Genomic DNA, 15,215 nt, shown 5'->3' on the forward strand with positions numbered 1-15,215 from the left:
AATTAAAGTATACATTTCAAACCAAGTCCAGTCATTTAATCACAACCTTTTTGTTTTTTTTTATTAGAAATAGCATTAGCTGTACACTGCACTGTGCACTGTGCACCATAAACATTAGAAAGCATTTTTCCCCTCTCCCATCATTTTGGTTGAGGGACAAAATGGCATAGCAGAACTCCAGTTATCAAAATACTATGTACACATAAAAGCTAAGGTCTTTTGTGAAAAAAAAACCCATGGAGGAAGACTTGTGATTTCTCTCGTTGACATAGTCCAAATGAGATGGTTTCATCCTAATTCATAGTCCATAATGAGTCCGTCAATCATCCAGGCCCGGCGACTCTCCTTGTTGTATTCTTGAGGCTATTCTGATGGCTTCCTCCAGCGAAGGCTGATCACTGAGCTACAGAGAAAAAAGAAAACAACGGGCATGACTCAAATGACTGATTGACATACTGATAATCACGCTTAATCGATCACTACCTCTGATGTAATCTATTTACTCTCTCACCCCTTTAAGAGACAATGCCAACTCTGACTGTGACTGACTGTTGGGCTGCTGAATTTCATTGATGACTGTCACATGGTGGAAAGAGTGTTTGCTTTGTAATTACCATGATAGAAAGAGCATAAAGGGTTAAATGAAAACAGTGTTTTACAAGACAAGTTGGTTGGTCACCAGACCTGCAACCTTTGATGTGATGGTAGCCCCACAGGGGTTTTAGGCCTGAATAGTTAATATACTGGAACAGTTCAACATTATATCTTTGAACAGATTAATGTTTATTATCTTTTTAGAATACAGTTTGTCAATGTTACATAATCACCCACTGACTCGAAGGTTTGGAAACTTTAATGTCATTTCCTTCTGCTTTTGCTGAGAAGCTTTGTACTGGTGTCAAGTCAAGAATAAATAAAACCACACCTTTAAATCTTTTTGCTTGTTGGTAATCATGAATTTGGATTACATGCAAACTCACACATCTCATTGTGGTGAAGTTTGATCCCTAATCAAATGCACCAGCAGGAGGGCAGCCCCCCAAACTGACCCCCACCTACTCATGATTTTTTGTTAAGCGTTTTAGCAAATAGCTCAACAGGGTGGGATCTGGGGAGGGGTTATTTGGGGGGGTTGGGGGGGGGCAAGTACCCCGATTACTGAAAACTCTTGTCAGTATCACATGAGCAACACTGAGTGTAGTTTTCAGCAAAAAACGAATGTGTAAATGTAGAAACGCAGCAAACTCTGGAGGATAACATAGTAATCTAACGTGTCTCCATTGCTCCATTTATTTCACAGATGTGACACTGTATGCATTTAAACATGTTTTGTCACATGAATCCGGTCTTCTTCTTTATAAGGTGAGCTAAACAAATCCACAGACCAGAACTCACCCCACCAGTCCATTCACTCCTATGGTGTTGGTCTACCAACCTGAACAGCGATGTGAGTGCCGTTGGAGGTGGCCAGTAACGTGACAGGATGAATGTCATCCTGGTCTTGGCTGTAGGCCGCGTCCTCCACTGTCTGGAACGAGGCCATGTCGGGCGTCATGATGGCCACCTGAGGGAGGCAGAGACACCGTATGTAAATCAACCAACTGCTGTGGTGTTGGGTCACAGATCAGTAAGCGGCCACATCTGGTGGACACAGTAAACTCTTGTGTCTTGACTTTTGTCTTCTCTTCTCAGAATAATCTTGTCCGTTTATTAAGTTCTGCATTAACACATCACATGACAGAGAGTGAAAGCCCTCTATCCAAAAAAAACAAAAAAACAAAGCATTATTCTAACAGTACCTTTGTACAGTCCAAACAAAACTCAGGTGATTGTTTACCTGTTCGTCTGAGCCGTCTGTTGTTACCATGGTAACAGAGTGTGCGCCTTGCGTTGCGAGTTCGTGAGCTGGGATGGTTATGGTTGTGCCTTCTTGTGTTACCATGGTGATCGTGCCTCCCATAGCTTGTAAGTCTGCTTCAGAGATACTGACCTGATGGGCGACACACAATACATTCAGTTTCACAGTAAATCATTGTGGCACAATACAGCTACGACCTCATTCCTCATTTGTTGGATGGATGGGAACCATGCCCTTCAAAATGTACTTTATTTATATCATACTTCTCTTCATAAACTCAGTAAAGTTTATTATTAATGTTTTGTAACTGAACTCAAGCAGCTGAACAGCCCTGGGAGTTGGATTCAGGGAATCCAACCGTTTCTTAATTGCTGTTGCTACCCACACACTCTTATAACAGATGTTTCTTTTCTACCATCTGTGTTTTCTCTGCTTTTCAACTCGTGCTTGTCAACCATGTGGACCAACAGAAGTTTAGAAGCCTCCAGTGTGTGAAGATCAGTGCTGCACACAGCAGTAAGGGGCCTGAGGTCTTGGCTTGTACAGTAGGGTGCGATTAAAGCCGCACTCGCATTGTGGCGATGTGATGCAGGAGGGTGCTGAGTGTGTTTATTTGTGGTGAATCTAACTGCTATGAAATAACTTAATTTCTCCAAGTCACCAGCTTTCCCTGCTCTCACTGTTGTTGTCACTAGCCAGGTACATGAATTAAACCAAGTCAGGACACAACTGGTACAGTATTACAGTTTGGTTCATGAACACCACCTGCTGAGTGCTCAGTTTAATTTCAGGTGGACTGTGGTGGAGTTTGATAGTCAGATTACTTTACTTTACGCTCTGGTGGCCAATCCAACCCAATGTCTTCGCTGCAGATCACTGTTTTTTTTTCAGCATACCCTGTGGCCTGCATTGCACAGCCAAAATGCACTACTTCGATAGAAATAAATGGGAAAACCTGAATTGTCAGGAATAGGCCCAGTGCCCAGCAGAGGTGTACGACTACAGTCTGAACGTAGTCGTCACATAGCCATTTTAAGTTGTCAGATCTGTGATGTATTTACTATGAGTGATGTCATTGCATTTTATTACCTGCTGTTGTGTTCCATCCTCCTGCGTTACCAAGGCAACGTGCTGCTGACCAACCATGTCCGAGCTCTCCACAGGAACCTGCTCCGAGCCGGAGTCGTCGGCCTCAACCACCGCTGTCGTGTAGCTGACATTAGGGTCATCAATGGCATCTAATTTGAGATGGAAAGATTTTGTTCATCAGTATTTCAGATAATGCTATTCCTTTGAACGTAGCGTGTATTTCCTGTACAGTTTCACATTTCTCTACACTTTTACACCACACAGACCTTTTTTAGAAATGGTTCTTTTTCTCTGTCGTCATAGTTACACTGACCTGTTGGGGGTTCAAAGTAGGCTTCCTGTTCTTCCTCGATGGGCTCTGTATCATTATGGGCTGTGCGTTTGTGCATGGCGAGTGTTGAGATCTGCTTGTAGGTTTTCCCACAGTGGTTGCAGTTGTAAGGTTTGCAGGGTGTATGAACCACATGGTGTTTGTAAAGGCTGGAGTATTCTGTGAAGCGCTTTTCACAGCCAGGCACTGTACACACATAAGGTTTCTCTCCTGGAGAAGCAGAAAAGTAGTCAGACAACAGGAACCATGGTTTCCATATTAGAAGTTGTGAAAATGTCGGCCCTTAGTGCAATGCTCAAACAAACACAAAGTGAAATACTTAATAAAGCTGTAATAGTACATATAATCCATATTGTTTTCTGCAAACAACTCACACACTCCAGAACTTAAATCTCAGGATGGGGGATGAGTAAGACACCTAACCACAGGTTCATGACTCATCATGAGTTGGTTAGGGCAGACAGCATGAGTTGGCACAGTGTGTAAAACGACTCACCAGTGTGTATCCTCATATGGTTCTTGTAGTTTGTGGCACTGGCGAATGACCGTCCGCAGCTTGGCTCAGAGCAGTAGTACGGCCGCTCCCCAGTGTGTGTTCGGATGTGAACTTTGCGGATGTTGGAGGTGGTAAACGATCTGCCACATCCTTCGATTGGGCATTTAAAAGGCTTCTCTCCTGCAGACAGGAAATGGAAACTGTTGCTACTTGTTGGTGTTTAAAGATGGGGATTATTAAATAATGCTGTGACAAGCCTAAAAATTATCTAAGTGTTTGACATTACATATGCTACTGCAAGTCTCCCTATGACCTCATAATTCTTTAAATAATAATAATAATAATAATAATAATAATAATAGAACATTTTATTTACAGATCGGTCCAACCTCAGCCAATGAGATATAAACTATAAAGACCATGTTTTTCAAAAATAAACACAGCCCTTGGTGCTTCTCATGATGATCATGTGACTCTGAACTCCTCCAATGCTTTGGTGACTCTGTGGAAAAAAAATTCAGCTCCACACATCCAGCGAACAAAACCTTGCAATTTGTTCAGTCTATTCTGGACAGTGGCTCTCCACCGCAATCTGTGTTTTTCAGAAACCGCTGGTGCGGGACTCTGGCCTAGTAATTTTGACCAAAATAACGTAATTTCAGCTTTGAACGCTTAGTCATTCCTGTATTAAACAAACAGCCTGAAGAGCAAGCGGCAGTTATCATTTCAGCTCCCAGCAGTAGCAAACTGCAGTCAAACCCTGTTTAACTGTACCGCATCAATGACACATTTACACACCATTTCAGATATATGATGCAATAAAATTATGATTGGCCCCGGGTGTGGTTGTGTACCTGTATGGGTCCTCGTGTGCTTTTGAAGGTCTCCGGAGGTTTTGAAGGACTTGCAGCAGTTCAGCTCTTGACATCTATATGGCTTCTCCCCCGTGTGTGTGCGTGAGTGACTCTTCAGTCCATACCCTTAAATCACCATAAAGCAGAACAGAGTCAAGACATTCAGTAAAGACCTTCGTCCTGGTTAATACAAGGATATTTCTGTATGATTATTTTTTATATAAGAACACATCATTTTGATTTTAAAGCCTTAATCTGTCCAGAAATGTGCAATGTAACTATAGCATTATCATCAATGTGTTCAATCAAAGCAATCAAAGAAATCTTCCTGATTTTCTGATCCTGTTGGATCTCTTTCTACTCTGAATTATGCAATCTGGCATAAAATAAAACAAGTATGACATGTCCGTGTAAATTAAAAAAAATATGTCGAATGGAATGAAAATAAACAAATTCTCCACAGTTACCTGTTGCAAACTTCTTCCCACAGCCAAGATAGTCACAGACGTATGGTTTGTCTCCGGTGTGGGAACGCTCGTGTACCTGCAGGACACACAAACAAAAGTGTGTAGCAGTGAAGCAGGTAACCACATAGCAGACCATGCTGTGAGGAGAATGTTGTCTTTAAACAATTCCACGTTTTGTGTAGGCGCCAACAACCACAAAACACCCACAAAACACCCACACTCACTTTTAGATGGTGTGCCGTGGTGTAAAGCTTTCCACAGCCCTCGTATTCACAGCGGAAAGACTTCTCGCCTACATTTGAGCCCCTTCCTTGTCTGTTGTCTTGACCCTGCAACACAATCTGAAAGAACCATAAATTGGACTTTTCTGTCAAATTTGGATGAAGGATAGAAAATCATGAAAAAAATACTCTAGTTAAAAGATACTCTACCCGCATATGGACGCCACTGTCTGCTTCCACTCTGCCGAAGGAACCCAAAGGGTTCTCTATATTCTCCACCTGACAGTCGGGAAAAAAAAAAGACACTTCCATTAGGCTAGCACATCTTTTCCAAAGGATAGTAGTAAAAAAAAGCAATAAAAAGGTTCCAGTGTTATTTGCGGTGCAGTACTGCATCAACAAAATTCCAAAACAACAAATATTAAAAGACTCAAGTAAATCAATGGAACTTGAAATGTCCAGCTTTTCACAATGGTGTGTTTACCTTGGTGGTGTACTGTTCAAGCACGCTGATGGTTTCGGGGTCGATGGACGTGGAATCAGCCTGAAGGTCTGCGATGGTTCCGTCGGCCTGGATGGCCAGGATGGTGTTGGATGGGGGCATATGCACTGTATGCTGGATGTAGGCGGTGCTGCCGTCCTCCAGCTGCACCTCCTGCAGGCCACTCTGGTCATATGTATCTGCACAGAAACACAGAGATGGATGTTCATGTAAAGAAAGTGAGTGAGGAAACTGGGCTCAGGTCCAATATGAAAACTGAGATGTTTGTTTGCTCAGGGAGGACAAGAGTGTGGTCAAACTTACTGTTTGTCTGTTCAACAAGACAAAATAAAGAGGTTAATCTATACATTTCTACGTTCTAGTTCTTGAATTTGTGTATGCACTTTTTAATTCTTATGAATAAATAGACAAACAAGGAGCACGTTTTAAACAATGAGTTTGGTGTCAGTCCAACATAATGTCCTGACTGTGTCCAACTGACTGGGTAGATAACCTTTGGGTCAAGTAACACATTAGACTACTTCTCGAGGGCTTGTAAGCAGATAAACAAAAATACATTTTGTGTAAGCTCTGGAAAAGAAAATATTACAACTCGTATCTCTAACTAATCACAAATGACTTGTAGGATGAACTGAATGTAACTGACTGATGAATGCTGTTTTTACTCTTGAGTCTTAATAGAGTGATTAAATAGAACTGCTCAAATTAGACACTTTTTATAAGATACTTGAAGTAAGAGATGAAAATAAAGTCTCTCTCTTCAGTGTTAAAGATTTTCTTTTACCTTTGGGTGTGTGAATGTAGGCAGTTGTCCCATCTTCTAACTGGACTGCTTGTCCGTCTTCAAGCTGTAAACTGTCCTGGCCTACAACACCAAAACAAAACAAACATGAGGCAACAGTAACATGTGCTTAGGAAACAACAGTATTTAACATTATACTGTTAACTCTGTGCTGAGGTGCTGCAGGGATTTGTGTTTTACCTGCTTTAGGCATGGACACATGCTGAACGTAGGCAGCAGAGCCGTCCTCCAGCTGGATCACCTGTCCGTCCATGATCTGTCCATCTGAGAAGGGAGCTTTGGAATCGTGTTGGATGTACGCAGTGGATCCATCTGCGAGAGTAACGGCCTGTAGGCTTACTGTGTCCATGCTCTCCATCTGATCACCATCTGGGAAATGATTTGACAGTAATAAAAAATGTGAGCTTACGAAGTAAAAAAAATCATGTTGCAAGATCATCATGTTATGGCCATGCATGGCAACTTTGAACTGAGGTCACATGCTTTAAAATTCACACTGTGTACTTGACTTACATGGATGGCCTGCACACTCATCTCATCCAAAATGACAAGTAGGGATGAAGATCTAATACTGATCATGTTTCTCTGGAGGGATCACTCAGTCACTGAATTTACTCTTTTAACTGGACAACAAAAGCTAATTTAAGTGACTTAATTATGATAAGGTGAGGTGTTTTTTTTTCTATTGTATCTATATAATTTGAGTTCAAATCATGTATTTCTATATGACAGATCACATCCTGTTAGTTCTCAGGTTGTGTTGTTCTTGTAAAGTCTAGAAGACATCCAATAAACAGTTTTATTTATTGCAGCATCCCTTTCACCTTTACACTTCTATAGTCCCTATGTACAGTATATATTCTGTACACATAATCATACTCACAATTATGGTAAAGTTTATTTATATAGCACTTATAATCAGGAATTACAAAGTGATAAGAAAATATTGTTTATGGTGAATAATATATACAGTATTCTAGTTATCTAGAATATGAATCAGTTTGTTTTACTCAGCAGCAAATATCTGTCAAATAAAATCATTTGGACAGCTGTCCACCATCCTAGTCGAATGTTGACTCGAAATGCAATAATAATACTGACCTGCCACCGTCACAGCCTCTGTCAGACAGAGAGTGACCGGCTGCCCGTCTGCATCGTGAAACTCTGCCATTCCCTGGGAGTCCCGGTTTATCTGGGCCAAGAGCATGCTTTAGCTGCTGGAGTGACACACACACACACACACACACACACACACACACACAGGACCAATACACAAGAGCACCGTGTTCAGTCTTTCTATAATGAAATCTTTTGTCATAACTTATCACACACATATGAATTCAGGAATTTGCAGCATTATGCTATGCCACCTTATGCTTTCATGAAACACACTCCCATGCAACATTTCTATTTAATTATAACTAATTGGTTAACACACTAAACATGTTTTGGGGAACTCTGATGACTTCGGGTTAGTCGCCGGTTCCAGCCATGTTTACCTCACTAACACAGCAGGAGTTATCGTCCAGTATGCTACTCGGAAATAAATATAAATATAGTATTGGTAGACTTAATCGTGATACATGAATCACTTCTTATGTTCATGAGTGCTCATCACCTGAACGGGCTCTTATTTCATGTGCTGTCCATCTGCTGTTTTCTGTTTTGCCGCTTATTAAATTTGAATATAGCATTTTGGGGGCTAGCTAGCTAATACGTAGCACGGCTATGACTTGCCACATTTGTCAGGCTGTAATCAAACAGTTTCTAAATATTACATTAAAGCAGCTCTAACTCTGGACAGTCAGCACACTGACAGTGTGTTTTAATGTCCACACACCTCACCGAAACGACATGTCATAACGCCTTGGGGTAGTTAGCCACCATGCTAACAGCCTTGCTAATCACGCCAACCGGTGCTGTCACGACTTCTCAGTGGTTATGAAGCAAACTGTGTTTCGTTTTTTTGAAGGCTGCATTATCCACAGAAACATTACGTATGTTTGAATTTAGTATTTGACGTCTGAGCTGACTCCCTGACAGCCGCAGGGATAGCTAGCTGTCTCCGCGAAGCTTTCAACCCGCGTCGGTGTGAGCAGCGACGCAGTTCGGAAACAAGACCGGGGAATCCATGAGCTAATTAATGATAACATAAGCGTTTTGACTCGCTGCATGTCATTTTTATTTGATGCTAAAACAGGATTCTCCGTCCTTCGTTGGATTCCCCGCCGCAGCCCGTTACTCCCTCTCCCAGACATGGCTGTGGATGGGAATAATGCATACTGGGTAAAAACCAATTTATATACTAACCTCTGAAAATTTCCAACAATTCCTCCTGTTCGACCACCATGCAACAGTGCAGGAAACGCTCCGCGATGTCCACACACCGGGAACATGTGTGACAACGCTATCCGTCGCAGCTCAGACGCTGTGATTGGCTGGAGGGATCACAGCTCCCTCTCCGATTGGTCAGCCGCGAACTAGCGCTGAGTCTTATGATGCTGTTATTCAGCTTCCCGGGCCCCTGGCAGACGCCATTCCGCGTCCGTTTTCGTATTGTCTCGGGCTTTTGACTGAAAATGCGCCGCGACGTCGCCCAAAATAAATAAGTAAGCTTCAGCATAAGACGGCGGTCGATCGAGACCGTGCAGCCCGAGCCGCCGTTTGCCATAGGACGTGGCTAGATGTGTTCTGCGGCGACATAAACAGCGGTGTGTAGGGGAGGTTTTTCGGCATCCATGTTGAAAACAAGGTCGTGTGGGAAAAAAAGGGGGAATCTGGGCAATGCAGTGAAGAGAGGCTCGGAGGGACGAAATGTCCAGCTGACAGTAGACTACACGGGGTTCCACATCCGAGAAGACAAACACACAGCACCCACCACGTCCTTAATAAATGCACAACACAGAGAGTGGAATTGCATGTATGCCTCCTGAGGATAACTGAGATATACAATGAATAGGCCTATAATATAACCAGTGTGTACGTAGGCAGGCTATGCAATAATAATCAGCTTTCATTAAAACTGCACCTGAAATTGCTTCTTCATAGATCAAATGATGGAAAAGAAAAGAACAACACATATTTAACACCCAGAAAGAGGATTGAAGACAATAAAAAATATTGATAAATTAAATAAACATTATCATACTAGAAATAATTGTAGCCGGAGTGTACATCTTACAGTCAAGTATTTTTTAATAATTCAGGGACAGAAAATGTCACACTTGTGAGTTGCAGCAGAAACTGAAACAAGAGGGGGAGGTCCTTGAATACATGTAGATCATTGAAAAACTCTTTATTTATTCAAGAGGTATTTGATTAACTGAAAGCCAGCGCAGAGACTTAAGAGAACTGCGTTTAGGCACGTAATAATATGATAGGTTATGTAATAGATGATCACTGATGAATATTATACAGAGAGACTGAGACACTAACAGGAACACTGCTGATTTCACGTTGATGTGATTCTATTCTTCTTTTAATTCTAGTTTACAGCTGAAATGTAAGTCCTTTAAAAACATAATATTTGATAACAAGAACTTCAGTATGGGTCCAGGAAAGAAACCTGTTTTTAAAGAAACTCTGAGATCTGCTAAATATAACATCGGATAATAATAAAATGAAGAGAGTAACAGATGTAGATTTTTGAACATAAAATATTAGACTGTTCATTTCCCAAATCAAACTATATTCTCAATAAGCCTTTAACTTATTTGATACAAACCATTTGTCCTGTCAGCATGTCTAACATATTTTCTCAGAGTTGAATTCAAATTTCACAATTTTGGTTTTTCACTTTCAAGACATTTTTTCTCTTAAAGGACTCACGATTCGATAAAGTGACGTATTTGTTCAGTGTTTTCAGCCAGGTTGAAGCTGCCAGTAAAAAAAAAAAAAAAAACACGATGATACTATCAAAGTAAAAGCATTCACTCTATAAGGGCTATAGCTTTAATTGTACAGTCCCCATAGAAGAGGTTCTTGTGGTCCGCCCTGTAAAACCACAGGTGCAGCTGGAGTCACTATTTATGCAAGTAGAATTTATAGCTTATTATATTAATTTGCAAACTTTCTGTGTGTAAGATACTCATAAAGTAATTTATTTGCATCTTAATTATCATTGTTGTAGGGTACTTAATATTGTCTCTGTGCTAGTTTTAGTACTTCCTATCTTGTGTATTTTCTTGTTCTGTGGCTGTCGGCTGCACCTTGTGTTTTTGTTTGTTTTTTCCATGTAAACCTACTTCTGATTGCATCTGTATGATGAGGAACTGTTAATGATGTCTGTGGGACTGTAATCATCTGTTCAAATCAACACAAATGTCTCTGTGTTGTTGTGGCAGCTGTACTGCTCATGAAACACTGACACAGGGATGTTTTACTATTATTATTATTGTTGTTGTTTTTTATTATCATCAGAACTAAGAGTTTTATTTTGAAGGATTTAACCGGAGGTGGTACTGGTACCTGTCTGACTTTACGGCCTCCCCGGTGCTGACCGTGATGGGGGTGTCTCCTCCTCTGTAGCTCATCATCACTGGGGATTCCTCACTGGACTCAGCTGTGTACTGACACACATCAGACAGGCACGGTTTGGCTCGGATTGACTCGGATATCCGCCGTCATGTTCACAGGGATGCGGACGGAGAGCCGGGGCGGCTCGGGGGTTCTGGATGCTGCGGCTCTGAGGCAGCAGAGGAGGCTGAAACAGGCGATCCAGTTTCTACATAAAGACTCAGCTGATCTGCTTCCTTTGGATGGACTGAAGAAGCTCGGGACGTCTAAACAGGGGGTGTGCCTCTTTGATAACAGGCCTTTATCATGTCGTACCTTTAACGAATAACACGTTTTATCAAAGCAGGTCAAACTAATACAAGTTATGATGATGGGAGAGGCACTGCGGCGTGCTAAATTTACCCATATTTATAATGATGTTCATTACTTTAAATTATAGCCCATATAATAACGGGGTGGTATAACCTACATCATAGCGACAAGGAGAAAATAAAATGTCTATATAGCCTAGAAATATCCAAAAATTCTCTCACACTAAGAAATAAGATACAGGAGTTTGTACCTACCATTAGATAGATAGATAGATAGATAGATAGATAGATAGATAGATAGATAGATAGATAGATAGATAGATAGAGTACTTTATTTATCCCAGAAGGGAAATTCTTTTGTTGCAGCAGCATTCTGAAATAAAATATACATAAGAAAAATATACAAGTTTAATTAGTTAAATAAAGATAAAATAGGATAGTAATAGTAATAGAAAGCATAATAAATACTGATGGTTATTATGGATGGAACGTGAGTAACACATTCATCATGTTTTTAGTTCATCTTCAGGTTTACAGGGTATCATTCAAGATAGTTGCAGCATTATTATAGCTTCACATTCTCTAACTGTGTTATTTTTATTGTTCATTGCAGCAGCCACATCATATTCTCCAGAAGCGCCTGCTGGAGGCCAAGTTGTCCCAAGGAAGGATGAACATGTGTGGAGTGACCCAAAACAGCGGAGGGGTCCTTCTGAGTTGTACTCAGTTCAGTTCACATGGAGATGAGGAAGACAAGGAGGAAGATTTCATCTATGTGCCCTGCAAGGTAAGTCTGTACAAGTATGTCCAATCAGAATACAGGAATTTATTCTAATACTGTATTTCCATAATTGTTAGAGCAAAACACAAAGAACTCTTTTAACAAGTTCTCCATCACACGTCTATTTTTTACCTCCTCCTCCGCCCCGACAGTGTTTAGGACAGCAGGCGAACGTGCTGATCGACACCGGCTGCAAACTGAACCTGATGTCCTCACAGACTGTGGAGAGATTTGGGTGAGATGTCCATCATCCATCTGCTTGACTTTACTGTACATCGGGCCACTTTCAGTATTCACTGAGTAATGTTTTGTTTTGTCTCTTTTAAAGTTTAAAAGAACTGGTCGAGGAGAACAAAATGGAGACGGATGGCTTTCCATTTCAGAGGAAGCTTTGTATTGACGGACATATTAAAGAACTCAGCCTGACCATTGGGGAACGCAGAATAATGTGCTCCTTTGCCATAGTAGGTAAGGAAGAAGAATACAATTAAAGATTACATTACATTTTATTAATATTGCCAGTGATTTTATAAAGTATTGTGCATATTTATCTGCAGAAAGTAACAGACCTCTGATGTCCCTGGGCAACAAGACATTAAAGTCACTCAAGGTAAATCATCTTGTTTCCAAGAGGAATATTTAAAGATGATCTGCAACACAGTCATGATGTTAGGATAAAAGTTATTAATCTGTGTAAAGGCAATTATGAGCTTTCTTTCAAAATACATAAAATATGTTGGAAAATCGTTGCTGAAAACATATGAAAAGACTTTGAAGGATATATTACTGAAATGTGGAGTTAGAGGTTAAAACAGTTTTTCACCAGTTTTCAGTCCAGTCCATTCTTTGTGGGCGGTCCTTAAAGGGTGGCTCGATGACACGCTGAGGTCACCCTGAGCATACCCCTGCACCTCTAGCAGAGAGATAGAGATGAATTCATCTTGCTCAGCTGTGTTTGTTCTTTCAGGTTTTCCCACATTAATAAGTCCAATTTCTGAAAATCTTCCACACTTCTAATTGTGACTTGTTGTGGCAAAAACAATGTAGAAAATGGAAGCTGGTAATTATGATAACTCCAATATCACATAAACATGGCATGAAACATTACCACCACTGAGGTATACTTAAGCAAGGCCTTTAAAGTCTGTGTAAAATACTTTAAATATGTTGGAAAATAGTTGCCAAAAACATGTGAAAAGACTTTGAATGGTATATTACTGAAATGTGGACATTTTGTGGGCGGTCCTAAAGGGTGGCTCGATGACACGCTGAGGTCACCCTGAGCTTACCCCTGCACCCCTAGCAGAGAGATAGAGATTAATTCACCTTACTCACAGTGTTTCAGAGTTAGTCATGTTATTTTCTGAACTCATCTCACACGTTTCAGTCACTTCAAAATGGCTGCTTGACTGCTCTTGCGAGTGGGCGTGGCTTCAGCTCATTCAGTGGACACACCCCCACAGTCCTGGAGCTCACTGCTCATTTTTATCTGATTTTGACACCTAATCTCATAAACTTATTGATATTTTTAATCATTCAAATTTGGCTGAGTGGTTAATAACACTCTCTTCTTTGGTCTGACAAACTCAGAACCCTTATTTATTCTTACTTTTACACAGACTTACACAAACTGACTTACCACCAGTGGGGCGGATTTAGGGTAGAATAAGTAAACATTTGGTGTGTGGAGGCTGTGTTGTTAACATCATGTCAATGTGTGATGTGTCCGTGTATCATTTTTTCCACAGTGTGTAATTGACACTGAAAAGCAGATGTTGGTGTTTGGGACAAATGTGAGGGAGCAAGTGCTGTTTTTAAAAAAGCCAACAAATGAAAGGTAAGACATGATTACAGAGAGTTTACTCAGAGTGCACGTCCTCTTTGAGTTATGGTTTTGATGTAAAAACAATATCACTAATTATTAACACAGGAAATAAAATGCATACTGTTGTATAAAAAACAGAAATGCTGCAAAGCAGTGAGTCATGCCAAACCTGCAACACTTTTTATAACAAAATATGACTTAAAAATAGGTTTGTTTATATTTGGAAATGTTCAGCACATTTATTTGAATCAGTATGGGTAGCTTTCAGGCACAGTGAGCATTACTGGCCGACGGCAGTGGTGGAAAGTAACTAAGTACATTTGAGGTACTTTACTTGAGTATTTTATACTCTTTGAAACTTCCACTACATTTCTGAGGGTAATACACTGTATTGCTACTTTTACTTAGGTATAAGATCTGAGTACTTCTTTCAACACTGCACAGTGGACATAAATAATCTGCAGATGAGTCTCACCAAATCCTTTCTGCCTCTTCTTCTCTTCTTTTGCACAGCAGTTCTTATGACTTCAGTGACCTGTGATACTACCTGCTGTTCCCCCCCAACACTCTCTCATACACACACACTGAACAAAAGCAATATAATCATTTAATCTGTACAACTAGATGCCTCATTGGCGAACTTCAGATTTCTCATACGTCTGTTTGTTTGCTGCATTCATGAGTCAGATAATCTGCTCTGGCTTCACTTATTTTGACAGCGTCATGTAGCAATAGATACGTTGCATTCTCGTAGCCTAGAGTATGATCACGTTTTAGCTGTTACGGCAGCATTGTGCAGCAGCAGCGAGCAAATTATTAACAGAACTTGTAGTGCTGTAGACTTTCTGATTCTGATAGAATTGTGATTTATAGAAAATAAGTATTGTTCTGCCAGATATTATTGTATTATTGTTCTACATTTGTAGCTGGAAATCAACAATGGGACAACGTTTGGAGGGTTTGTATCACATGTTGAGTGTAGCTGACAAGCTTAGCACAAAACAACTATTTATCTACTGTATTTTATAATGTTGTAAATGTATTTTCTAGTCCGAGACATGTATTTGCATTGAGGCCACTGCCTTTTAATGTTTACAGAAATGATAGTGACTCTTGTGATGTGTTTTATCAGCACAGAATATTAAATAAAATCACAAATGATG

General features: G+C 40.5%; 2 protein-coding genes across 2 annotated transcripts; one reads left to right on the top strand and one right to left on the bottom strand.

The window, feature by feature from the left end:
• Positions 1–34: 34 nt before the first annotated feature.
• On the bottom strand, positions 35–9,234 carry znf143b (zinc finger protein 143b). The gene is made up of 15 exons (XM_019262427.2): positions 8,931–9,234; positions 7,722–7,837; positions 6,801–6,989; positions 6,603–6,683; positions 5,801–5,997; positions 5,527–5,595; positions 5,320–5,436; positions 5,096–5,171; positions 4,629–4,754; positions 3,775–3,954; positions 3,261–3,488; positions 2,948–3,096; positions 1,838–1,990; positions 1,436–1,564; positions 35–403 (listed from the first exon to the last, which is right to left on the bottom strand). The coding sequence occupies exons 2-15, from the start codon at positions 7,825–7,827 to the stop codon at positions 320–322; spliced, it is 1,884 nt and encodes a 627-aa protein (XP_019117972.1). The 5' UTR covers positions 7,828–7,837; positions 8,931–9,234; the 3' UTR covers positions 35–319.
• LOC104925121 (nuclear receptor-interacting protein 3) lies at positions 9,234–15,178 on the top strand. Its single transcript, XM_010738670.3, has 8 exons — positions 9,234–9,331; positions 11,255–11,412; positions 12,060–12,233; positions 12,380–12,462; positions 12,556–12,695; positions 12,785–12,837; positions 13,976–14,064; positions 14,566–15,178. Exons 2-8 carry the CDS (start codon positions 11,257–11,259, stop codon positions 14,591–14,593), a joined length of 723 nt encoding a protein of 240 aa, XP_010736972.3. The 5' UTR covers positions 9,234–9,331; positions 11,255–11,256; the 3' UTR covers positions 14,594–15,178.
• Positions 15,179–15,215: the final 37 nt, after the last annotated feature.

Source organism: Larimichthys crocea, chromosome X, assembly GCF_000972845.2.
Source record: "Larimichthys crocea isolate SSNF chromosome X, L_crocea_2.0, whole genome shotgun sequence".
Lineage (NCBI taxonomy): Eukaryota > Metazoa > Chordata > Actinopteri > Sciaenidae > Larimichthys > Larimichthys crocea.